Genomic DNA, 26,647 nt, shown 5'->3' with positions numbered 1-26,647 from the left:
ACCTTTCCAGTAGTTGAACAGGAAAACAGTTGAATGGGAAAACCAGTAACAAGGCTCACAGTCAGACCGAGCAGTTCGGTCCCACTCCTTGTCCTTAAGATAAAAACACTTTCCCTGCTTCCCCCCGGGTTTCCAGGAAGATCAGGTAATAAGGCAAACGCTGAACAGAAAAGCACTGTCTTATTCCAAGGAGAGTTCAACCTCAGCTGTTCTGAGAACGATGACTTTTAAAAACTGGTTTTGAAATACTAGTACTGACACCCTATGTCTCGGGATGCCACATCACAGGAAAAGTGGAGGAAGGACCGGAAGTGACCAGGGCCACTGCCACTGCTGGGCAAGCCCTACCTGCCCTCAGACCCCATGGGCAGGGGCACCGCCTGGGGGGCCCTGGACCACCCCTGCCCCTCACAGGGAGGCCCGAGCCTCCTCTGCGCCGAGAGAAGGGCTCCCAGCAGGAGGGCACTTGTTCTTGTTTTTGCCACCAGAAGTCATGTCTACTGCGTCCTTTTCCTTTCTACCAGAGGGAGGAAGCCAAGACTTAATGATTAAAATCAAAGAATGAAAACCACGAGTTAGCGTTTATAGACGTGCTACTAAATATGCACTTACTTATCGTGCACAAAGGGCTTCCCTGCTGGCTCCGTGGTAAAGAATCTGCCTGCGATGCAGCAGATGCGAATTTGATCCCTAAGTCAGGAAAATCCCCTGGAGGAGGAAATGGCAGCCCATTCCAGTATTCTTGCCTAGAGAATTCCACAGAGGAGCCTGGTAAGACAGTCCATGGGGTTGCAAAGAGTTGGACACCACCACCATACCATGTAAAGAACGCAGAGTTCATGGTGAGCTGGGCTCTGGATTGAGCAAAGTGGTAATTCTTTCCAGGTCTTCAAGTCTTATGAGGCACTGGACTATGGGAGAGTAAGCAACTTGGCAACCAGGAGGTGGTGTGTGTGTGATTATACACAAGACTCTATGTATCATTAGATGATAAATGACCAGTTCCACACAGTGATTATGGTGGTGTGTGTTTGTGTGTGTGTGTGATCACACACAAGAGTCTATGCACCATTCAGTGATAAATGACCTGTTCCACACACTGATCGATTTGTCCCTCAGGGAAAGTCTGGAAGAAGCACAGGCCGTGTAAGCATCGCACCGCAGCATGGCCTGGCGGGCGGGTGCCGGAGGGCAGGTGGGCCACGTGGCCCCCAGGCCAGCCAGCGGTCACTCACCGGCCACGCGCTCCTCCCTGAGGTGCTCCAGCGGCAGGCGGATGGAGTCGTGCTCCACGGTGCAGGTGATGATGTGGGGCAGGGCCCCATCCATGGGGCTGGGATGCCCACCCGTGTCCCCGTTGGCGGCGTGGACTTTGTGGAAGTGCTTCACCATGGACTGGATTACTAAATTATTTGACTGCAGAGACAGAGCGGAAAGGTCACTTACAGTAACCACCCGAGGGGAGCCGTCGAGTGACAGCTACTCTCATTTGCAGTTTCTTTTCTGGCTAACGTGGGAAAAAATGGTCTCAAAGAAATTCAGCTCCTGAGCTGCGCCTTTTGAAAGACCCAAATACAAAGATCTAGGGCTTTTCAATTTTCAGAAATGTCAGAATTCACTTCTGGTGAATTCTGATTTTTGTTATTGTTGTTAAGCAATATTATACATTAAAAATTTTCTAATCTGTTAAAAAAGCATATTTTGCCCAGGCACCCACCGCTGGTGGGAGTGTGAACTGGCGCAACCCCTGTTAAGGGCCGCATCCATCAAATAAACCCTCTGACTCAGGAGGTCTACTTCCCGGACATGATCCTACAGCTCCGCTTGCACAGAAGCAAAGCGATGGACGTGAAGTTGATCAAGTACAAAGATGAAGCAGCAAAATCTTAGAAGCCCCTCAATGTCTATCAATAAGGGGACTTGGTAAATAACTACACATTGTCTAGTGGACGCCAAGCAGCTGTAGCATCGAGGGACCACTCACAGGCTGAGGCCAAAGGCCTCAAAGGCACATGTTAAATGCAGGAAGGCAGCAGGCACTGAGTGCAGCACCCTGCAGTCTGTATAAAAAGGGCGAGACACACACTCACACCCCCCTCCCCACCACATCCTTCCTCGAAGAGGTAGAAAGGGAAGGAGAGAAGATAAAATCAACTACACCCTTAGCTGCTTTTAAGGCAGAGACTGTCTCTGCAGGACTCGACAGAAACAGTACTGGTCTCCTGTAGGGACAGGAAGTGGATAACTGAGGAGATGGGGTGGAGATTTTTAAATCTTTTTCTTTTATTATTATTATTATAACAGTATTATTATGATTGTTCTCATCATTATTATCATATATGGGCTTCCCTGGTAGCTTAGCTGGTAAAGAATCTGCCTGCAATGCAGGAGACCTGGTTCAATTCCTGGCTTGGGAAGATCCGCTGGGGCCGGGAACAGCTACCCACTCCAGTACTCCGGCCTGGAGAATTCCATGGACTGTATAGTCCATGGGGTTGCAAAGAGTTGGATACAACTGAGCGACTTTCACTTCACTCTTGTTATTAAATATAGCACACATACAGAAGAGCATAGGAATGTAAGTTTAATGAGAAAGCGTGACAGTGAACATCTGAGTAACAGTGACCTGGATCAAGAGGAAAAACAGCCCCCACTTAACCCCCCTCAATCACCACCTCCCCCACCCCAGCTGACCGCCACCCTGATTTGTATGGTACTCATTTTCCTGCTCGTCTTTACACGTTTCCTTCCTGTGTAAGCATTCCTAACTGATTTTGCTTATTTTGCCTCCTTCTGACCTTCTTTTTCTCAACTGAGCATTGAACCTATTCAGGCACCCGAAGGCACGGCCCGCGGGAAGGCAGGGGCTGTGAGGAGCCTGCACACTGTACCCGCCGGGACTGAAAGACTCTGGGTGTAAACAGGAGGCCCTGGGGGAGAATGAGGCAGGCAGTGCAGGGACCCCAAGGCCCGAGACGCATCAACCTGGGTGGCTGGGGGGAGCGGGTCAGGATGGACGGCTTGGATGCGCTTCTCTGAGTGGCGGGTGGTTCTTTATAAAGTCCCAGGTCACCCCCTTCTGAGAACACTGCTGCCCGCACAGCGATTCCTGGTCCAGAAAGGGGGGCCCTCGGGGGCCGCACACCTTGGGTCAGAGCTGATCGACCCACCGTGAACTGACAAAGGTGCCGGGCCGCCTCCACCGGCAGGTACCGAGGGGCACAGGACGCCACACCGAGTGCCCCGGAGCTGCTGGGAACACGGCAGCCCCTGTGCAAACCAGCCGGTCACAACTGAAAACGCGCCTTGTGCCTTCAGGTCAACAGGCTGCTTGGCACCTGGCTCCAGACGAGATCAAGATGGCCCACAGGGCAGCTGGGGCGGCTGCTTACGGGCCATCAGGAGTCTGGACCTGGCGTGCGGGGGTGGTCACTGCCCAGGGGCCTGTCAGCAGCCCCCTGCCCCTAACCTGGCCCCTCCGGTGGGGGTCAGCTTAGTCTTGGGCTGGCACCCTCTGATCCACACCTGGGAGTGCTCTGGCTGCCGCAGGGCACTGGCTGGTACCCTCCACCTGGGACTGCCCCAGAGACATGAGCACGCGTCCATGCTGTTTGGAGGGACGTGTGGGCCACCCCTGGTCTCTGCTGTCACGAAGGCGGCACGAGCGGCCCCACGTGCCCCTGGTGTCCACATGGCCCGTTCTTCTCGGGGATGTCCCCAAGCGGAGCAGCTGGCTGACAGGGCGACACGGCCTCAGCTTTGCCGGGCGGTGCCCGCCCGCCTTGAGCTTGGTTTCCAGCCTGGGCCCCCGCCTGCCCTGTGCTCGATACCTCCTGCCATTGGACGTCTTACTTCTTCCATCCTGACGGGTGGGCAGAGGCACCCATGTTGCTGTTTACCTTGGATTCTGACCAGTTATGAGGCTGAGAACCGTTTCCCACGTAGAAACCACAAGGGCGTCTCCTTAGTGTGCAGTTTAACGTGTTTCTCCCCCGTTTCCTACCGGGTTGTCTGCAGGCATGTTCTGGATGCGAGTCTTCTGTCCGTTATTTGCGGCAAACATCTTTTCCCAACACCTGGCTGGGCTTCTGATTTCCCTCAGGGTTCACTGAGGAACTACAGTTTGCTTTGTGGTGGTGGGAGAATTTTTCAATCTTTTATGGTTAAAGGTTTCTGTATTTTATTTAGGAAATCTTTACCTCCTCAGCATCACAAGGGCCAGGGCTCGTTACGTGACAGGGCCCATTCAGGTACGGCCCTGTTTCTGGCCCAGTGCTTCTCATCGCCCTAAGACCATCTATCTTAATTCATAGAGCAATTCACTGCATTCTTAATCTTCAAGAAGTCTTGGCTATTCTTGGCATTTTGTATTTCCATATGGTGAGGCGCCATGAAAAAAAGAGTCAGAATTCTGACCGACGTCGCACTGAATCCACAGATCTAAAGAGCTGACACACTTATATTGAGTCTTCCCATCTGTGAACGTGAAACACGCTCCAGTTATTCAGAACTTCTTTGAAGGCTCTCGGTAATAAATTCTATTCCTTTCCCAATGTGTGTGTGCATTGGAGCGGGGAGTGGTTTACAAAATCTTTTTTACTAGATTTATTTCCTAAGTATTTGACATTTTTTGGTACTCTGATAAATATGCATTGTTGCTGATGCATAAAAATACGCTTGATTTTCTTAATCTAATAACTTTGTTAAATTTACTTACTAATAATCTAGCTGCAGATTCTTTTTTTTTTAATGTGGACAGTCACATCACCTGTGAAAGACCTTCCTTTCCAATAAGGAAATGAGGTGGTGAGAATGACTGAGTAGAGGGCCTGATGCCATCACACTATCATTGAGAATCTTCTATCTGTTTAAAAAGAAATCCCTTTCAAATGGGTCAAACCTCACACTCCTTTTTTTCCAAAATCGGAGTATGGTTGATTTATAATGTTGTGTTAGATTCAGGTGTACAGCAAAGGGATTGAGTTATACATACATACATTCTTTTTCAGATTTTTTTCCATTACAAGTTATTACCAGATATTGAATATAGCCCCCTGTGCTGTGCAATAGATCTTTGTTGCTTATCTGTTTTATATATAGTAGTGTGTATATGTTAATCCCAAACTTCTAACTTATCTCTCCTTGCCCCCGCTTCCCCTTTGGTAACCATAGCTTCTTTTCTAAGTCTGTGAGTCTACTTCTGTTTTATAAATCAGTTCATTTGGATCCTTTTTTTAAAGATTCCATGTATAAGAGATATCATACAACACTTGTCTTTCTCTGAGTCACCTCACTCAGCATGGATTAATTTATGTACCATGTCTTCTTTATTCACTCGTCTGTTGAGGGACACTTGGGTCACTTCCACGTCTTGGCTATTGTAAACAGTGCTGCTGTGAACACTGAGGTGCACGTGTCCTTTTGAATTAGGGTTTTCAGCTTTTCTGGGTATATGCCCAGGAGTGGGATTGCTGAACCATATGTAACTCTATTTTTAATTTTTAAGGCACCTCCATAGGGCTTCCCTGGTGGCTCAGATGGTAAAGAATCTGCCTGCAATGCAAGAGACCTGGGTTTAATCCCTGGGTCAGGAAGATCTTCTGGAGAGAGGAATGACTACCCACTCCAGCGTTCTTGCCTGAGAATTCTATGGATAGAGGAGCCTGGTGGGCTACGGTCCATGGGGTCCCAAAGAGTTGGACATGACTGAGTGACTAAGCAAACACACATGCTGTTCTCCATAGTGGCTGCATCAATTTACATTCCTACCAACAATGTAGGAGGGTTCCCTTTTCTCCATAACCTCTCCAGCATTTGTTGTTTATAGATGTTTTGATGATGGCCATTCTGACTGCAAACCTCTTAATAAGGTAAACTTAGGGATATAAAGGAATGATTCCAGGGCAAAATGACGGAGAAACTCTCTTTATTGAGACAGCAATGCAAAGCACGTTAATTCATATGTTAGGTAACAAATATCCTATCAGGCCCTGGAATTCACTTATAGGATGAATGCTGCCTAATAATATCAGGCTAATTTGCAAAATACCAGGACAAAGCATTACTCTTTCTTTAAAAGACAATAATACCAAGAGGGCGCCACCTCACACTTTTTTTTAATAACTGACAGCTGAAAGAGCATGAGACTGTGGACTGCTTACCTCGGTGCCCCCCGAAGTGAAGATCACGTCCTGAGGCTGCCCACCTATCATCTTGGCGAGGTTCTCCCGGGCTGTGTTGATAATCTCCTTGGCCTTCCTACCTGGAGGAACCAAAGTGGAAATTCAGTAACTTTGCTGCACCAAATCCAATCAACACACATTTAAAGGAACGACCAGCCATGAGGGAGCGAGAGGGCTGAGTGGTTGGTTCTAGGACAACACATGTTCACTACCGTGAGTGACAGCCTAGATGTCACGTGGCCAAGGGACAGTGGGAGGAGGCCAGCACATCAGGGGAAGCTACTGAGACTCAAGGGACTTGGGAGGAGCTAGAAACAGCTGGGGGAGGAGGCTGGAACCCTAAAACTCTGAGACGTGGCTTTCTTCTTACCCGATGCTACGAGAGAGGATCTGTGGCCATCTGCCCTGCTTCCCATTTGGGAAGATGGGAGAAGGAAAGGGTGGAGTAACTGACCACGCTGCAAAACAACAAAAGTAAGCAGAAACAGAACCCATGACTGCTCGACACAAAGCCCAGCGCCATATGTCACAGTGCAGGTCCCCTCGGTCACTAGAGAGCTCACCGCCCCAGGGACACATTTGCTTTCAAACCTGGGCTCGGAGCCCAGTTCACGGGAGAGCAGGAAGCAGGAACTGAGCTTCAGGTGGTAGAGAAAGAAGGGCTCAGGGCACGAATTGTGGAGATGTCCATGACCATTCATACTTCGACTACAGACCAGTAGCCTCCAGACCTTTTGACCTCAGTCCTATTTATAAAAATACTTTTTTGAGCAGGTACCACTATAATAAATATGTAAATAAGAAAACACACATAAAGATAGAAATGTAAAAAGATGTGGTAAAAATATATATACAAAGTCATCCACACACTCCCTAAGACTACTGCGTTTTCATTACAAGTTAGAAAGGTCTGCGGTGTTTAGGAGACTCAGTCAGTTCAGTTAGTGATACTTGAAAGACTGTGATCAGCGTCAGTCAACGTGGGCAGGAGCACCGCGGAGCTCCTCGGGCATGCCGCTCAGGCCCGTCTACCTGCTCCCTCCCCATCCTGCCCCAGGATTCTGTTGAGAAGCCCCTCAGAGGAGCTTCTGGGCTGATCCTTGGCCCACCCCGCCTTCCCTCCCCAAGTGGTGTGGGGCAGCCTGCAGCCTTTTCCGAGGCACTGACAGATGCACTGACAGACCTTCGCTTAAGCATTTCTTTTCTTTTCCCTTTTCAGAAGCGGGTTTCATAATTTAAATACTGGTTTGCAAAAACTCCCCCTTCCACTCATCGACAAAGTCTTGGAGACCCTTCTTCATAAGGATTTGTGGGGCTACCTCTCTACTGTCATATGCCTATTAGAGCAGCTAAAATGAAAAGACTGGCCAGTCCAAGTGGTCAGGAGGTTGTGGAGGAAATGCAACTCTCATCCCTCTGGTGGGAACACAGAATGGTACAAGCACTCTGGAGAGAGGGCAGAGGTTTCTTAAGAAGTCTAATCTCCACTTCCCATCTGATCCCACCATTCTGCTCCTAGGTATTTATGGTAAACATTGTTTACCCAAGAAAAAAGAGGCGATGACCATGACTCGTACATCGACATTCACAGCAGTGTCATTTGCAATTGCCAAGAACTGGGAACAGCTCATACACCCACCAGCAGGTGAGAGCATGAACACAGCATAACAGAACACCACTTGGCAGGGAAGACAAACCAGCTGTGACAGTCACACAGGTCAACCTCAAGGTAACTACGCTGATGGAAAGAAGCCAGATGAAAACTGCTAAGATCCCATCTTCATACAGACACAGATGATGCCCACCGCTCACAAGGCAGGACGAGAGCCTCTTCCTGAGGATTATTCCTAAACTTCTTCATGACAAATGCTTTTTATTAGCATTCAATTCTTTTCCACATTCTCCAGTTTATGCATGAGAAAGTTCAGTTTCTCTAGAGGAAAAATTAGCTACAAGGCAAAGTCCAAAAGATTAATCAGAATACAAGTACAAAATAAACCAACAATGAAGTTAATGAATGACTAGTATCTGATTTTGAAAAGGCTTTTAGTTATCAAGTTTACTAAGCAAATGGACATGAAAACCCACAAAAGCCTGTAAATCTGTACACAAGTATTGCTAAGTCAGAGGCTTCCCTGGTGGCTCAGCAGTAAAGATCCTGTCTGCCAATGCAGGAGACCCAGGTTCCATCCTTGGGTCAGGAAGATCTCCTGGAAAAGGAAATGGAAACCCACTCCAGTACTCTTGCCTGAAAAATTTCATGGACTGAGGAGCCTGACCGCTACAGTCCATGGAGTTGCAAAGAGCCGGACATGACTTGGTGATTAAAACAACACCACTAAGTCAATTCTAAAGGAAACCAACCCTGAATATTCACTGGAGGGACTGACGCTGAAGCTGAAGCTCCAATACTTTGGCCACCTGATGCGAAGAACCAACTCAATAGAAAACACCCTGATGCTGGGAAAGACTGAAGGCAAAAGGAGAAGGTGACAGCAAAGGGTGATATGGTTAGATAGCATCACTGACTCAATGGACATGAATTTGAGCAAACTCTGGGACAGTGGCTTCCCTGATAGCTCAGCTGGTAAAGACTCTGCCTGCAATGCAGGAGATCCTGGTTTGATTCCTGGGTCAGGAAGATCCACTGGAGAAGGGATAGGCTATACACTCCAGTATTCTTGGGCTTCCCTTGTGGCTCAGCTGGCAAAGAATCCACCTGCAATGCGGGAAACCTGGGTTCGATCCCTGGGTTGGGAAGATCCCCTGGAGAAAGGAAAGGCTACCCACTCCAGTATTCTGACCTGGAGAAATCCACGGACTGCATAGTGTACAGTCCATCAGTCTGTGGGGTCGCAAAGAGTTGGACGCTACTTAGCAACTGAACAACAACAATTGTTAACCCTAACCCTAATCCTATGAACCGAGGAGCCTGGTGGGCTATAGTCCATGGGGTCGCAAAGAGTCGGACATGCCTGAGCAACTTAGCATGCATGCAGCATGCAGCATGCAGCCCTGATAAAACTTTAAATAAGAAGGCACAGCTTCAGCTCACCATATGCAAAACACAACGTGACTCAGCCAAGTAACTACTGATCTAAAGCAAATTATTTTGCAGAACCTCCAACTTAAAGCTCTACACGGAAACAACAATAAATGAGAAACATATTTCCAACAGACTGTGGAAAATTCTTTAAGAGGTGGGAATACCAGACCACCTGACCTGCCTCCTGAGAAATCTGTATGCAGGTCAAGAAGCAACAGTTAGAACTGGACATGGAACAACAAACTGGTTTCCAAATTGGGAAAGGAATACATTAATGCTGTATATTGTCACCCTGCTCATTTAACTTATATGCAGAGTACATCATGAGAAATGCTGGGCTGGATGAAGCCCAAGTTGGAATCAAGATTGCCGGGAGAAATATCAATAACCTCAGATATGCAGATGACACCACTCTTATGGCAGAAAGCGAAGAACTAAAGAGCCTCTTAATGAAAGTGAAAGAGGAGAGTGAAGAAGTTGGCTTAAAACTCAACATTCAGGAAAATAAGATCATGGCATCCGGTCCCATCACTTTATGGCTAATAGATGGGGAAACAATGGAAAGAGTGCCAGACTTTATTTTTTGGGAGATCCAAAATCACTGCAGATGGTGACTGCAGCCATGAAATTAAAAGATGCTTGCTTCTTGGAAGAAAAGTTACGACCAACCTAGACAGCATTCTCAAAAGCAGAGACATTATTTTGCCAACAAAGGTCCATCTAATAAAAGCTACGGTTTTTCCAGTAGTCATGTATGGATGTGAAAGTTGGATTGTAAAGAAAGCTGAGTGCCAAAGAATTGATGCTTTTGAACTGTGGTGTTGGAGAAGACTCTTGAGAGTCCCTCAGACTGCAAGGAGATCCAACCAGTCAATCCTGAATGTTCATTGCCAGGACTGATGCTGAAGCTGAAACTCCAATACTTTGGCCACCTGGTGCGAAGAATGGACTCATTGGAAAAGACCCTGATGCTGGGAAAGATTGAAGGCATGAGGAGAAGGTGACGACAGAGGACAAGATGGTTGGATGGCATCACCAACTCAATAGACATGAGTTGGATTAAGCTCCAGGAGTTGGTGATGGACAGGGAAGCCTGGCATGCTGCAGTCCATGGGGTCGCAAAGAGTCGGACGTGACTGAGCAACTGAACTGAACTGAAAGAACTTTAATTTTTATTTTTAAAAAACGAGGCCAGGATTCTATGTGATCCTGATTATATAAAAGATCTAGTTTGCAAATTTTGTAAGGATCGATGGAGATAGATACGTGACAGGGTCTTATAAGTACTGTTATTACAAACAACTTTTTTTTTTTTTTCCAATTGCGCCTTGCAGCAAACAGGGTCTTAGTTCCCTGACCAGGAATCAAACCCATGCCTGCCCCCTGCATTGGGAGCATAGAGTCTTAACCAGTTATCACCAGGGAAGTGCCCTACAAGCAGCTCTTAATAAGACATCTTTTTCATCTGGGAAAGGGGGACAGGAGAGCATGTTAAAGATGAAAGATTATGGTATCAACAAAGCTCAAATTTGGTCTTTTCAAGAAAAAAAAAAACAAAAAACTATCCAGAATTACAGCTAAAGACGTGCGGTTACCAGAAAAGCCACTCAAAACCGAGTCATGCCATGTGGTGTAGAGTTCCTGCAAGAGTTCCCCTGCCCCTCATCTCAGATCTGGGCACGTCTTCTAGAATTACCTGCTGGGTAAGAGCTACTGGGATTTCCCCAGGCTTCCCGCATGGCCTCCGTCATGGCCTCAATCACTTCTGGCTCCAGGGGAGTGGTTGCATTATAGTCCATATACACTTTCCTGCTGGAGAGAAAACAAAGACGTGCCTCTTAAGGACAAGAAGATGAAATGTGGAAAAGCAGCTGCACTCAGTCTATGCCGTCAGCAGGAGCAAATAGTGTCAAGGCCAGGGGCTCTCCTGCAATCACGCTGTGCGCCTAGGGTGCCCGCATCTGTGTCACTTGTGGGAAATGTGTGTGTGATTTCTCATTATCTAGCATTCTTGCCTGGAGAATCCCATGGACAGAGGAGCCTGGTTGGCTACAGTTCGTAGGGTCACAGAGAGTTGGACATGACTGAAGTAGCTTATTATAGGAGGAGGAGTATTTGCTAGTTTCCTTTATCACTGCTAGGAGACTGTCCACTTAGACTTCCAGAGCTTCTTTCCACCCCGTGCTGCTTCCTTCTGATGGAAAGGGGGAACCTTGCAGGCCCAGGGAATCGCACATTCCTGAGGGCTTTTCCCCTGGTGTTTGAACTTCACCACTTCATTGGCAGTTTTCCTGTATTTCCCCGTGGTGTCTGTGATGGCCATGAAGCTCGGATAACCTAGGCTCCCACAGTTCCTCTCGCGGACCCTCTGTGACCCCCGCACTGCAGTCTCAGGGGTTCCTCTCTTTGCATTTTCCGTTTTCTTTGCCCGTCATGACGATGCCCTCCACCACTGCCTTATTTTTTAGGTCTTGGCTCAACTTGACCTCATGAGGCTAGTTTCTAAATGAAACTGCAGCCACCCCTGCCCTCCTCCCCAGGGCTGTGTGTCCCCCTGCTCCTCCGCAGCACCCCATCATCTAACACACGAGACTTGCCCCTTGTTAATTCTCTGCCTTGATAGAATGTAACTGATCAGCAGCTCCACGAGCTCCCATATTCCTCCCAGGTGTGTCACCAACATTGAGGACAACAGCTGGCACACAGTAGGGGCTTGACATATAAGGTGACAAATGTCATAAGAAAGTGCACAGTCCCTGAAAGATTCCTAGGTGAAATTTACCTCTGTGTGTGTGTGTATATATATATATATACATACATGGGGGCTTCCCTGGTGGCTCAGAGGTTAAAGCGTCTGCCTGCAATGCAGAAGATCTGGGTTTGATCCCTGGGTTGGGAAGATCCCCTGGAGAAGGAAATGGCAACCCATTCCACTATTCTTGCCTGGAGAACCCCATGGATGGAGGAGCCTGGTGGGCTACAGTCCATGGGGTTGCAAAGAGTAGGACACGACTGAGCGACCTAACTAACTAACTATATATATATATATTCTGGAGAAGGAAATGGCAACCCACTCCAGTACTCTTGCCTGGAAAATCCCATGGATGGAGGAGCGTCGCACAGAGTCGGACACAACTGAGCGACTTATATATATATATATATATATATATACATATATATATATATAGTTATCAGAATCAAAAACTTTCAAGCACAGGGAACTCTACTTAATACTCTGTAATGGCTCATATGGGAAAAGAGCCTTTAAAAAAAAAAAGGAATGGACACATGTATATATAAGTGATTCACTTTGCTGTACACCTGAAACTAACACAGTATTGAAAATCAACTCCAATAAAAATTTCTTAAAAATCTCAGAAAGGTTCATGAATGTATATAGCAGACAATCCTGTCAGATACTATTCATTATTTTACCTGATCTTTAAGTCAACAATAGTGTTTAAGCCAATTCACATGAAAATTCAAACACAATTACCAACAGTGGCTGCTAAACACATTTTTTTAAATCCATGGAGTGTTTGAATGCAACATCTTGTCTCTAAGATGCCCAAGAACAGGGCTTTGGGGCTTGGGAAATCTGACCAGCATTCCTTGACCACCCTGGGATTAGGAATCCCTGCTGCTGAGAATTAAATCTGCTTGTGTCCCTAACTCTGCTCTCACTTCCGGTAAGTATTTAGAAGTTCCTCATACTACTAGTGACCACACAGCTCTTCAGTCTTCTGCTTGGCTGAGTTAATTCACAGCCTGAATTTCAGAGGAACACATCACAGATTACTCTGCCCCAGTATATGCTGCTTCCTTAAAGTGTTATCAATATTGTATGGGAAAAGTAAACTTTATTAGATTCATAACTGAAAAATGAAGAGGCATCGTGAATCTCTGCCTTCAGTCAGTACGTTTTCCTTCCTAGCTCCCTTTTCTCTGTCCCAGGCAAATGAAACCGAAAGAGCAGTCAGATTTAGGCCTAGACCCAAATGTTAAAGATACACACCCATTTCTCACATTCCGGTAGAGAGGATTACCCCCTCCCTCGCCAAAGTATTTAACAAATTCCTGGATTGAGGATGAAGACTCTCTCAAACACACACCCAAAGCATTTCCCGCCGCGCCCCCACCCCCACCCAGGGGAAGAAGGTCCCAGCGTCGGTGGACTGAAGTATCTCCCAGTCTTGCTCCCCACTCTGCCAGCTGCTCAAGCCTGGGCGCTTCCTTCTTAACACTCCCACCCCCGACTCCTTCCCTCACCCCACCTCACCCCCAACCCCCGCTTGGAGCAAGCATCAGAAAGTCGGGCAGGTTTCGTCAGGTACATTCGCGTCTCCGCCACACCTGCGCCCGCTCAGGTCCACACCACCTCTGCCTCCCAGATGATTGCAAAGGATTCCTAACGGGTTTTCCCGATTGCTGCAAACCCTGACTCCCTACCAAGCAGCCAGAAGGAGTCCTGTAAAATATACAACAGCAACCTATAATATAATTAGATTACATCACTTCCCTTATAATTAAACTACATCTGCTCAAACCTCCAGGAGCCCCATCGCAGTGAAAATACGCCCCAAATTCCCCCCCACCCCGGGTTCTGCCAGTGGACAGCTGCCCCAGGCCCTGCGGTCCGCGGGCCCCGCCGCCCGGGACCCCGCGGGCAGAACTCGTGCTGCGGACTCCTGGGTGTCCCTGGGGTTTTCGGCCGAATCGTCACCTCCCCGGAGCCCTTCCCAGGCCCCGCCGTGCGCCGCTCGTCCTCCCGGCGGTCACCGCCACATCCTGCGCGGACCCTTCTGCGCGCGAGTGACCGGCCAGCTGGCGCCCCGCTCCCCGGGAAAGCCCCGTTCCGCCGACAGCGGCCGCCGGCCGCCCCAGCGTCCCTCGGGGAATGACCACCCGCCGGCCGCCACCCGCCGCCACCGCCACGCGGTGTCTGGAGGGCTTCTTGGAGGAGCGCGCCGACGGCCTCCTACCTTCCCCTCTAGGAGCGCACCTCTCGGGCGGGCTCTTCTCCGCTGGACTCCGCGCGTCCCTGTTCCGCGCCCCGGCCGCCTCCATCCCGACACCACCGCGGCCCGCTTCCAGCCCGCCAGCCCCCTCAGGCGAGGCCCAGACCACAGAGCCTGTCACGGTTAGGAGCGCCGCCGGGACGGGGCGGGGCTGCGGTCGCCGGGGCGCGTGCGGATTGGCTGAGCCGTGCAGCTCCGGCCAATCCTCGCGCTGCAGCGGCGCTCCGCGGGGAGGCAGGGTCCCCGGTCGCTCGCGCCAAGGAGACGGGCTGGGGGCGGGGCTTCAAACGCGTCACGGGGGTGGTCACGTCGGCGGCGCGCGGGCGCGCGGGCGGGCGGCGCGCTAGGGTGAGGTGCTCCGCGGGGAGATGGGGTCCCCGGTCGCGCGCGCTGAGACGGGCTAGGGGCGGGGCTTCAAGCGTGTCCCGGGGGCGTGGTCATGGCGGCGGCGCGCAAGGAGGAGGCGCCCGACACGGGCAGGCGGGGCTTCGGTCGCGCGTCTGACTATGTCCGCTCGGCTGGAGCTGGATCCGCGGTCAGCAGAAGCCGGTAGGCCGCACCCTGCGCTTCCGCCGTGACCCGATGCGCGGGTGACTTAGGGCTCGTCTCGCGAGGGTGGGTCTGAAGGGCTAGGAGAGACCGGAGGAACACCGCGCGGGGCGCGGGGCAGGGGATCTGGCGGGCCTAGGGAGCGGGGGCGCCGCCGGGCACGCGGGAGCGAGGGGAGGAGTAGCGCCGGTACCCGGACGGGAAGGCGCCCCGGCCGGCGGAGCACGACCTGTCGGATGGGAGTGTCTAGCGTTCGTGCATCCCGCCGACAGCCGCGGACCGTAACGCGAGTCGGTTGCGAAAGCGGCGAGAGGGCGAGGTTGCAGATTCCTGAATGCTAATGAGCCGCCCACCATCTCTTGCTCTTTTGGCAAGTTAAGTTTCTGAGTTTGAGCGCCGAGCGTGTGCCAGGCGGTGTTCCAAGCGCCTTTCGTGTATTCATTAGTTTCGTCTTGGCATCACCTTTATCCAGTAGGTACCTGGCAGCTCCACCTTACACGCGAGGATGTTCAGTTAGAGGAAATGCCAGCATCTTGCCCACCTTCACACGGGGAAGAATGGGGCCAGTATTTGAACAAAGGGGTGCTTTGCCAAGAAATTGAATTTTAGTTGGATTTTTTGTAGACTTGCTCAGTGTTATCTCTTAGCAGGGTCCAGAAGTTGTCTTTTGCAGCTCAGCAAGCCTCTTTCCTTTCTGGATTCTTTATTTCCTTTCATTCCTGCATGCAAACCAAGCTCATGTCTTGCCAAATGCAGTCTGGAGCAAAAGACACATGAAAATTTAAGAAGCAAATAGATATACAGAAGCTCAGGGCCAGTGAAAAGAAAAGGAAACAGAATGAAGAGTGTCAAGAGCACAGGTCATAGTTGAGAGGAAGTCTGAAATGTTTACTGTATATAACACGCAGGAGATACTCATGGTTTTGTGAAAGGAATTTCAGGAGAGCAGTGGGGGAGGATGAGAGTGCAGCGCTGAGGAAGCAAGGAGACAGGAAAAGGTGGAGGATGTAGTCAGCTCTTAGAAGGTTGAGGAAGGAGGTAAGAAGGGGCACAGGATGACGGGGCTTCAAGAAGACTGCTAACAAGGAGGCTGAAGATGAAGAAGAGGTAAAAAGTCCTGGAGGCAGTGAGCAGGTAGGAGGTTAAGAGCAGAGGTGGGTGGGGAAGTTGACAGGTGGGGGGCAGGCTTCATTCTCTGTATGGGAAGGCTGTCAGGATAGGAGCTGGAAGGGCCAGGGACTACCCACAAGGGGACTGATCCAGCCCTCCTTGGACTAGTTAGGCAGCAATTAGAGGTTTGTGGTTCTGGATGGATACATCGAAGGTAGTGGTGGAGTCTAGAGTCGAGAGTGCCCCACACTCAGGACCATGGCCTGGACTCCACTCTTCCTAAAAGCGGTAGCAGCCACATGATTCCAAGTGGGCTGGTCACACACGCAGCAGATGCCTGCAGAGGGTAATTATGAAATCAGTGTCCAGTAAAGATCAAATAGTTGAGGAAATGCCATCCCCGTGGCAGTGAAATAGTAAATGCAGCAAACAGCTCACACCTAAGGGGAAAAAGTCATAAAGCAGAGTAAGTCCTCAGAGAGGAAAGGTCTACAAGGAGTCAGTTCAGTTAGTTTGGTCACTCAGTCATGTCCAACTCTTTGCGACCCTATGGACTGCAGCACGCCAGGCTTCCATGTTCATCACCAACTCCCAGAACTTACTCAAACTCATGTCCATCAAGTCGGTGATGCCATCCAACCATCTCATCCTCTGTCGTCCCCTTCAAGGAGTTAAGGGAACATCTTATTTCTTTAAAAAGGCAGTCATAAGAACAAGCAACAGTTAAAAAAAACAACTGGATGAAAGCTATAATAATTGAGATTTAGAAACTCAGTAGGGGGGACTTCCTTGATGGTCCAGTGGTTAAGAATCCGCCTTGCAATGCAGGGGATGTGAGTTTGATCGCTGGTGGGGAAACTAGGATCCCACATGCAGTGGAGCCACTAAGGCCGAGCTCCGCAACTGCTGAGCCAGCGCGCCACAACAGGAGGTCCTGCGGGGGGCAACACGGATCTCAGACCACAACTAAGACCTGACACAGAAATAAATAAAAATTTTAAAAAAGAACGTGTGAAAAAAAACAGTCAGTAGAGTTGCCAGGGATAGGGAGTCAGACAAGCATGAACAGGCAGACCACAGAGAATGTTTAGGGCAGGAAAACCACTGTAAATGATACTAGAGCAATAGATGCCTGTCATTATACGTTTGTGGAAACTCATATAATGTCAGACAGCAAGAGTGGACCCCAGTGTCAACTAGGGACTGTGGATGACAATGATGTGTCCGTGTAGGTTCAGCGGTTGTTAACAAATGTCTTATATCTGTGTGACGTCAGTAATAGAGGAGGTAGACGTGTAGGGAACAGGGTGATAGGGGAACTCTGTTCCGCTCAATTTCTCTGGGAACCTTTAAAACTGCTCTGAAAAATAAAGTCAGTTTTTGAAAAAAATCAATAAATAGGCTGAATAGAACAGGCATAAAGAGTGAATTAATGTGTTAAATGCCCAAGCAGAGGAATTCTGTCAGATCATTGGTCAAAAACACAGAGATGCAAAATATGAAAGGTGATTCTCAACCAGGAGTGATTTTTTTTTTCCTGCTGCTGCTGCTAAGTCACGTCAGTAGTGTCCAACTCTGTGCGACCCCATAGAAGGCAGCCCACCAGGCTCCACCGTCCCTGGGATTCTCCAGGCAAGAACCCTGGAATGGGTTGCCATTTCCCTCTCCAATGCATGAAAGTGAAAAGTGAAAGTGAAGTCGCTCAGTCGTGTCCGACTCTTGGCGACTCCATGGACTGCAGCCCACCAGGCTCCTCCGTCCGTGGGATTTTCCAGGCAGGAGTACTGGAGTGGGGTGCCATTGCCTTCTCTGTATTTTCCCTCTAGGGGACATTTAACAATGTCTAAAACGTTAGCTGTCCCCCATCACTGGTTGGTGCTTCTGGGACCTGTTAATAGCTCGTAAGGCCATATATGCGTTAACCACCCTACAATGCACTGGACAGTCCACCTGGGAGCCACATCTGGCCTAAGCGTCAACTTAGAGTTGAGGTTGAGAAACCCTGATGTGGTTCCATATTCCCACTTGATACCATGTCTGAGGACTTTGTTCAAAGTTCCTTGCAGTGTTCATCTGCTGGCATGACTTTCAGCTTCTGTATGTATGAGAAACACCTTTATTTTGCCTTCAGCTTTGATACCTTCCCCAGATACAGAATTCTTGCTTGAGATTTTTCTTTCAATAAAGTTTTTTTTTTTCCTCCACTGTTTCCTTGCTCACATTCTTTCCAACGGGAAATGTGCAACCACCCTTTTCTATGTTCCTTTATACATTATGTGTCTTTATTTCTTGACTGCTTTTACTATATTTGCTGTGGTACTGATTTTAAGCAATGTAGAATGTGATTTGATGTAGTTTTCCTCATGTTCTTGTGCTTTGAAGTTGTTGACCTGGTATCCGTGGGCTTGGCACGTTTATCAATTTGGAAATCTTTTAGTAATTAAATCTTCAAATAATTTTCTCTCTCCCTTGCTCCTTTGGGAACTCCAATTACAAGTTTAGTGGGCTGCATGAAGTTTGCCTACAGCTCACCCAAGTTCTGAGTGTTTTCTCCTTAGATATACCGCCACCCACCATTTTTCATTTTTTTATTGCTGTCTTCCAGTTCATACATCTTTTCTGCAGCAATATGTAACCTGTCGTTAAACCCATCCAGTAAAGTTTTCATCATGTCTGTTTTTCTTCCAAAAACTGAATTTGTGTCTTATATTTTCCACATCTTTACTTAACCCGAGTAGTCTTTTCTTTATCATCTTGAGTTATTTTAACGCTCTGATCTATTAATGCTATCATATTTGATAGGCTCTGTTTCTATAGACTGATTTTTTTCTCCCCTCTGACCATGGCTGTTATTTACTTGCTTCTTGCATACCTTGAAGTTTTGTGTTGAATACCAGGCATTGTAAATTTTACCTTCTTGGGTGCTGGGTGTATAGTTTATGTAAAAATTTTACTGAGACCCTTACAGGTTTACATGCAGTTGTAAAAATGATACAAAGTCCTTTACTCAGTTTTCCACAATGGTAACATCTCCCCAAACCATAGTAATCCACTCTACAAATCTTTGCCTTTTAGTGAATTAGACCATTTACATATAGTTATTAAATGGTAATAAATTTTAAATCTACCATTATTTATTTTCTATTTGTTTCATCTGGTTCTCAACTCTTTCTCTTTGCTTGTCTTCCTGTGGATAATGTGAACATTTTCCAGTATTACACCTTCATTTCTTCATAATGTTTAAAAACATATATGATCCATATACCATAAAATTAACCCTTTTAAAGTGTATGGTATTCATAGGTTATGCAGCCAAGTACATCTAATCCCAGCACATTTTCATCACCCCCGACAAGAAACACTGCCCTCATTAGCAGTCAGTCTCCATTTCCTCTTCCCCACAGCCCTAGCAACAACCAGCTACTTTCTGTCTCTATAGATTTGCCCTGTCGGGGTATTTTATATAAATGGAATCATAAAGCATGTGGCCTTTCGTGTCTAGCTTCTTTCAGTTCGGGTTCTGTTTTCAAGGTTTCAGCCCATGTTGTAGCATGTATCAATAATTCCTTTTTGTTGATGTTCACTGTTCCTTTGCCTGGCTATTCCATATTTCATTTTCCCATCCATCGCTTGATGGGCATCTGCACTGTGTCTAGTTTTGACTATGATAAATGATTGCAGTGCACGGGCTTTCTCTAGTTGCTGTGCTCAAGCTCTAGAGCCTGCAGGCTCAGCGGTTGCCGTACAGGCTTTGTTGCCCCTTGGCATGTGGGATCTTAGTTCCCCAACCTGGGATCGAACCCGAGACCCCTGCATTGACAGGCACATTCTTCACCACTGGGCCACCAGGGAAGTCTCAGTGCGGTGCCTGTATATTTAAACTGAAGAACTTCCAGAATGTTTTTAAAAGGAGCTGCCCCATTTGCCATTCTCATCAGCAGTGTATGAAGATTCCGATTTCTCAACATCCCCAGCAACATCTGATGTCTGTTTTTTTAATTTTATCTTAGCTGTCCTCATGGGTGTGAAGTGGCCCTGATTTGCATCTCCCTAATGACTAACTGAGACACTGTGATTTATGGTAAGGAATGGATTTTTGACCTTTGTTCCTGTTCCTGGCACAGAGAGGAGGTCAATCCATCTTAGCCACACGGACGAGTCCCCTCTGCTCTGTTGTCCTCTCTACAGATGACTTTTGTCTCTTTGTTGTCCTTTCCTGGAGAGTTAACCAAGTATGCCTCCCATCATTGATCATTGATCCATTTCCCCAGCATTGGCCTGCCCTGTGCCTTTGTGCATTTATTATTCCTTTTTGCCTGTGCTGGGTCTTCACTGCTGCACGTGGGCTTCTCTAGTTGAGGGAGCGGATGCTGCTCTGTGGCAGTGTGCAGGCTTCTCACTGCAGTGCCTCCTCTTGTGGAGCGCTGGCTCTAGGTGTCCGAGCTTCAGTAGCTGCGGTGCACGGGCTCAGTAGCTGTGGTTTGCGGGCCCTGGAGCACTGGCTCGGTATTTGTGGGGCAAGGGTTGAGTTGCTCGGCTGCATGTAGACAATTCCCAGATCGGAGATTGAACCCGTGTCCCCTGCAGTGACAAGTGGATTCTTAATCGCTAGGCCACCTTAGGACTTTTTCATTTGGGGTCAAAGGTGCCATTTACTGCATTTTCCTAAGCAGGTGGATTTTTTTGCCCCCTGGAAAAGTTTCTTTAAATCCTACAGTTGGTTCCCAGTACCATGTTTATCCCAAGTCTGCTGGATATTATTCCTTCTTTCTCAGCAGGATTTTTCCAGAGGCCCATTTACTCAAGCAGAGCAAACTGTTGAGACGCGGCACCTGTCACTGAAGGGTGGGGGTCTGTTGGCCCGGGTGGCCTGGGCTGGCCGGCGTTTCCCGCCCCCAGGCAGGGGCCTGTCCTGAGCAGGCTTGCCTCTGGCGGACTCATGCTCTCAAGCTCCCGCTGCATCTACCTACCGTCAATCATCACATCGTAAGAACTGACTCAGTCACGCCTGCAGCGAAGATGAGGCCCTGTGCTCCAGGAGCTGACCGATGCCCGGACAGGCAGAAATAGACACATGGGCAGGTACAGACCTCCCCTGGTGCTTCTGGAAGCCTGGGAGAGGTGAGGACACTGCAAGACTGTCCACGGGCCTGTGAGACCGGCCGGCCACACGGGGGCACCACCTGAACTGAATCCAGAAGGAAGCCCCAGGAGGGACGCTGATGCTGGGGGTGGGATGGGCCTCCCCACAGCAGGAAAGCCAGGGTCCTGGGTGCAGCAGCAGGCAGAAAGATGGGCCCAGCTGCCGTGGGCTCTGGATGCCAGGCTGGTGCCTCCTCTGGAGGCGCGGGAAGGCTGTAGGAAGCCCCAGTGGCCACGCGTTGGGAGGGTGTGGGGCCGCTGCCCTGTGTCTGCTCCGGTCTCAGCGGGTGTGTGGCAGCTCCCCACCGCTGTTCTGCAGGGACTGCGGTCTGTGTCACACCCTGGTCACTGGTCCTGCCAGACACGTGGCAGTGACACTGTGCTCACCCAGGACACAGGCGTCATTTCTCAGACTCTTGAGGCCGAAGCGTGTAGGGGCAGGAAGCAAGACTGTTCCTCCCGAGCGCTGCACCCAGCTAGTGGCACCCACCCTCATCCAGGGGAGGGGACGGGAGGACGCAGATGAACAGGGCTACTGACGCTGGAGTGAATTCCATTTTTCTTTGGCTCACTGGGCCCCAGCTGCAGTGCGTGGGATCTCTGATCTTCACTGCGGCGTGCAGGACCTTCGGCTGCAGCACGTGGGATCTAGTTCCCTGACCAGGGATCGAACCCAGGCGCCCTGAACTGGGAGCGTGCAGCTGTCGCCACTGGAGCACCACGGAAGGCCCGGAATACATTTCAGAAAGAGCCGTCGGATAACCAACGATGTAAGCAAAATGATCTTTCGCCATCAAGCACCATGCGTGGCCTGTGGAACGACTGCAGGGCCTCCCCGGGGTCACACAGGGGCGAGCATCCCGGGCCGTGAGCTGTGGGGATGCCGACCCTCTCCCCGGGCCCCCGACCACCATCTGGCCTGGTCTGCAGAGCACAGGCCTGTCCATAGTCTCTCCTCCAGCACTGGGAACTCTTACAAAACCAATGATTTAACTGCCCGTAAGTTTAAAAAAGACAAAAAGCCAAAACACCAGTGAATTTACCAGAAGAACTCTGGCCCAGTGTGACTGGTGATCAAAGTGAAAAAGCCCTAAGAGGGATTTTAAAAAAGAGATGATAATCAGTGCTTTACACAGCTTGACACGAGGAAGCAGATATCCTTAACAGTGCAAGGTCCCCAAATGCCTCCATCTCTGGGTTTCTTGAAGAACATTTGCCCAACCACATTCTTTCGGTAAGTCACTGTGGTAACCTGGGGAACCCCAGGGCATGAGCGAGAACTCCAGCAGGAGATGTGGATTCCTCTGAACTGGCCCCTCCAATCTGCTGGATTTGTTTGAGGCAGGGCTATAGGAGCAGGGAAGGAGAGGTGAGACCGGTTTCCCCATTTCCCAAGTTCTTCAGCAAAGGAAAAGGAAAACATTATTTTACTATGTATCAATAGCATTTTACTACACACACTTTATGAACTTGTAGCAAACCTGACTTTCCAAGATTAAACATTTTTAAGTGGATGGAAGTGAAATGACCCTGGAACAGACTGTACCAGCCGTGAAAGGATCTTGTTAAAGCTGCAGTTGTTGGTTAACGCCTTGTTGGACTTCTTATATGAAAAAAGTTCTGCTTGACTTGATCATCCCAGCAAAAGATCCCATGGCAACCAGAATTTTTTTCCCACAGCAGGTCAAGAAAGAAAGAAGGGTGGGGTAACAGAGCAGCCCAGGCTTGTCCCCTGAAGACACGTGACACATCATGGTGGTCACCACCACCTGAGAGTTTGGCCTCTGAGAGAATTTTGCTAAGCTTCAGAGTCCAGCAAGTCGGTTCAATCTGTTTCTGGTGCCTCTGCCACCAGATGTCCTGAGACCAGACTTGGGACTCTGCTGAGACTGGCCCGGCTGCGGCCACACCGTAGGGAAGGCCTACTCCCTCCTGGAACCATGACGTCTTCCTTTGAGTCCCCAGGAATGGAACAAGGGCAGAGGAAAATATGCATGGAACACTGAGACTGGCAAATATGAAGGGACGTGTTCCTTTCAAAGACGACATTCAAAGTGTTAGCTACTGCAAATAGTCTGAATAGCACAGTCTTCCCACAAATCTCGTACTGCAGACTTCTCCCACATGTGCACTACCCAGTTTAGTCTGAGTGCCAGAGGTCAGACAGGCAGGCCTCTGGGGTTTTCAGGGCTTAGAGAGAAGAGCAGGTAAAGCAGGGCATCTCGTGAAGTTACCCAAGACCCTGCTCCCTGAGGCTGGCATTGGGCAACACAGACACAGCAGCTGAAAAGCACACCAGGACCCGACATCCCGGGCTGCAGGGAGAGACACGGCCAGGAGGTCAGTGCTCAGCACCTGAGTAATGCTGGCCCTGGCTCCTCCCAGAGGCAGCATGCAGGCGGTCTGTCCGAGGGAAGGAGAGAGGGGAGATGCGGGCTTCTCCTCCTGCCAGGGCTACCCTGGAGCCATCTCCACATAGTGTGCCTGAAAACCACGTAGCTGATGCGTGCAATTCTAAGCAGCAGTGGCATGGGGACACAGCACCACCCCAGCTGGCTCCAGGGCCGTTGGGGTACCCAGAGGCCCAGCAGCCCCACCCCTGGCAGATCAGCCATCACCAACTGCCCTGGGTTGGCAGGCACAGGCACCACAGGCAGAAGTGTTACTGTGGCCTAAGGGTGCGAAAAGACCCCAAGACGCCAAAGTCCCAGAGGTCAGCGTCCCACAGGCACCAAAAGCTGCTGCGGGGCCCACTGGCAGGCACCCAAGACGGCACCATGGGCCATGGGCCAAGCTGGGTGAGCTCCTTAACAAGATGGGGTGGGGTTGGGGGCAGGATGCCTCTGAGGGAGGGCCACCGGACAGAAAGGGATGATCCAGAATGTGGGAGTGTCACTTTTGAAGAACTGCTTGACCCCTGATGAGCAGAGACCTGTGTGAGGTCAGAACCGACAGGGAGCCTTATCCCGTTCACTCTGTCCAGCAAGCAGTCTTTGCCCCGCATTACCCATGTTTCATTTCTTCCACCTCCAGCTGCACTCCCGGGCGGGCTGCCTGCACAGCTATGGGGTGTGACCTAGGGAGTCGGGCGGGAGCTGGCAGGGAGCAGTGTGCCCCAGGGCATGTGGACTGCCGGCTGCTGCTCTCCTGACCCGCCTAGCAGAGGGGAGCTCTGTGGTCTGTGAGGGAGTTCCTGTGATACTTTGACACTGGGCTCCAGTTAGAAGTATGTGACTGGGGTCCCTCTCCCAGGACGCTTGTCCTGACAGGCCTGGTCAGAGATGCCAACCTCCCCCCCACCCTCTGCTCCGTGCACCAGACACAGTGGCCTAGCAGCTGGGTCACCCTCCTGTCTAATGGGCAGGGTTCCTAATGACCAGTGGGAAGTGTGGCCCCAATTCCTTCCTGGACTGATCTCATAATCAGAGACAATGCTATCAACTAAGAGGAACCAACCAGACCAGGCAGATGGCAGATGGGGCAGTCCAGAGGCCTGAGGAAGCTGTCAGTTAAACTTGAACGTGTCAGGCACGCAGCAGAGGAAACTATTTGATTCCAGCTGTCCCAATGTCTAACGCCAGAGTAAACCCACTCACCTCTTTTCCCTGTTCTTACTCCAAAGTGTGCCACCTCTGACTCCTGGCCCGCCAAGGATTAGGAGAACCGTCCTGGAGACCCAGGGGCCTGGGAGCACGGGAATACCCCCAAATCCCGCCAATACCTCTGAGGGCTACAGGTGCGGTGTCAGGGCCTCAGGCTGCTGCCTGAGGTCTCCCTCCCGGCCCCAGAACATAAGGCTCCCTGCACACTGGCTCACAGGCGTGTCACCACGCAGGAGCACCAAGCCCCCAGGTGGGCTGGGCTGCAGCCAGGGTCCTCCGGGCAGCACACGACCTTGCTTTTCTTTTAAATCTTCCAGATCTAGCTGCAAGGGCTCCCGAAGCTTCTTTGCCCCATCTGGACCTGGAAATGGGCTGATTTTTTAAAACCCAGATTCTTGGCGTATTTGGACACAATGAATACTGTGCCTTTCATATTTTCTTTGTATTTCTCCATAGTTGCTTGACCCAACATCTGTCTGCTCTATACAATGAAAATACAAACTAAATGAGAATAGAAAAAAATAATTAAAGCATTAAATCGTACAAATTACAAATCTGTTCCAAAATATACTTACATTAAATAAAATACGCATTTCAGTAAGAGATCTACAGTGAATGACTCTGCATTCTGGGAAGCTTCAGGACACCTAGGCAGGGCCGACATTCGTGGGAGGAGCTAAGAGACTTCGCACCAATCACAGTCTGTCTGGAGCGGGTTTCTGACGGCCAATCTGCGGGCTACACTGAGCGTCAGCATCACCTGCGCGGGACTGACGGGGGAGGGGAGAAGCAGCTCTAGCCTCGACGCTGAGTTCATTCTCATCAACAGCCTATACAGTACAGTTTCAAAAAAGTAAACATGTTAAGGGAAGCAGACAACTCTTTAGAACCCCAGACACATTTTCTGGCTGTATTTATGTGGAACTCTCCGGCTACAATGGGCGGTCGTGAAGAGGTTCTTCCTCAGGACAACACGGTCACAGGACTCGGACGAGCCGGCGGGACTGAGGGGAGCCGAGGATCGGGGAGAGGCTCCTCTGGTTGCGGGTGGAGCCCATCTTCGCACGCACAGTCCGCGGCCCTGCAGTCCTCTCCCCGTATCATCTGGCGTAGCGCTTAATGTAGTCCTCCACTTTATTCCGGAAGTCCTCCTGTGGGGCGGGGATCAGGGCCGTGAGTCATGGGGGAGCGACTCTCTGGGGACAAGTGAGGCTCCCCCGAGCCAAGGGCCCCCGTGAGCTCTGGGGAGTGTGCGGAGGGCCCAGCCTCATCCCCGATAACCAAGGGACAAGATGCGCAGAGACCCGCGGGCAGAGTGCCGCCTCCCTGCCACTCGGGGTGCCAGGGTGGGGATGCCAACACACTCTGGGCATAAGGGAACAGAAGACCCTTCATTCTGCGGACGGGAGAAATGCCCAGTGCGGTCAAGGTCTCCACGTTGGTCAGGCCAGTGCTCTGGACTGCAAACGGGTCCCGGCTGCTGCTCTCGGAAAGGCCCTGTGTCCAGATCCGCCTTCCCGGGACCCTGCTACCTACGACCCAGGTGCGGCAGGCCATCAAGGTGCCCACCCTGCCCGAGAGGAAAGGGGGGCTTGAACAGAGTCGCCTCCTTGGGCAACAAGCAAAAGCCACCTGGCACCTGGCTGATCCCTCAGGTGTAAAAAGGCCGTATGGACGCAGGCCCCTCCAAGGCCAGCACGAGCAGGAAAGCCACCTCCCATCTGAGCCAATGCCCCAAGTGTGTCCCTCGGTCTTTCCTCTCCAAGGTTAGGATCAGAATTCCCCGGCCTTGCAGGACTGGGAAGGGCCCCGGGACTGTCTGAGCCACAAGAGTACTTGGAGCTCGTCCGCCTCAGAAGGCCTGCCCGCGTTTGCTGGGGCAGCGTGTGAGCTGAAGGTGGGTTCCCAGCCCCCTCCTCCCCGCACTGCTGCCCACAGGGTGCCGCCCTTCACCCACATCCAGGCACACACACAGCCCAGGGCCTGACCTGCGCCCTC

General features: G+C 50.3%; 2 protein-coding genes and 1 long non-coding RNA gene across 8 annotated transcripts in view; 1 reads left to right on the top strand and 2 right to left on the bottom strand.

Moving 5' to 3' along the window:
• Positions 1 to 14,400, bottom strand: part of SCLY (selenocysteine lyase) — a 30,948-nt gene extending 16,548 nt beyond the window's left edge. For 2 of the 5 annotated variants that reach the window (XM_044945363.2, XM_044945364.2), the window contains exons 1-3: positions 6,553 to 7,193; positions 6,162 to 6,262; positions 1,236 to 1,416 (exon numbers count right to left, since the gene is read on the bottom strand). In XM_044945363.2, coding sequence (XP_044801298.1) covers positions 1,236 to 1,416; positions 6,162 to 6,262; positions 6,553 to 6,883 — 613 coding nt within the window. In that variant the 5' untranslated portion in view covers positions 6,884 to 7,193. Of the gene's footprint in view, positions 1 to 1,235; positions 1,417 to 6,161; positions 6,263 to 6,552; positions 7,213 to 10,924; positions 11,041 to 14,230 lie in introns of those variants that run through there. The other 3 variants (XM_025289262.3, XM_044945362.2, XM_044945361.2) reach the window with 3 other exon arrangements.
• A 118-nt stretch (positions 14,401 to 14,518) lies between these two features.
• LOC112585747 lies at positions 14,519 to 25,254 on the top strand. Its single transcript, XR_003110308.3, has 2 exons — positions 14,519 to 14,795; positions 19,916 to 25,254. It is a non-coding gene; the product is annotated as an uncharacterized LOC112585747 (long non-coding RNA).
• Positions 25,156 to 26,647, bottom strand: part of UBE2F (ubiquitin conjugating enzyme E2 F (putative)) — a 45,928-nt gene continuing 44,436 nt past the window's right edge. For both annotated transcript variants that reach the window (XM_025289258.3, XM_025289259.3), the window contains one exon: positions 25,156 to 25,800. In XM_025289258.3, the coding sequence (XP_025145043.3) occupies positions 25,750 to 25,800 (51 nt within the window). In that variant the 3' untranslated portion in view covers positions 25,156 to 25,749. The remainder of the gene's footprint in view (positions 25,801 to 26,647) is intronic.

The sequence above is a fragment of the Bubalus bubalis genome, chromosome 6, assembly GCF_019923935.1.
Source record: "Bubalus bubalis isolate 160015118507 breed Murrah chromosome 6, NDDB_SH_1, whole genome shotgun sequence".
Lineage (NCBI taxonomy): Eukaryota > Metazoa > Chordata > Mammalia > Artiodactyla > Bovidae > Bubalus > Bubalus bubalis.
The sequence above is the reverse complement of the archived record's forward strand: the minus strand, read 5'-3'. Positions and strand labels throughout refer to the sequence as shown.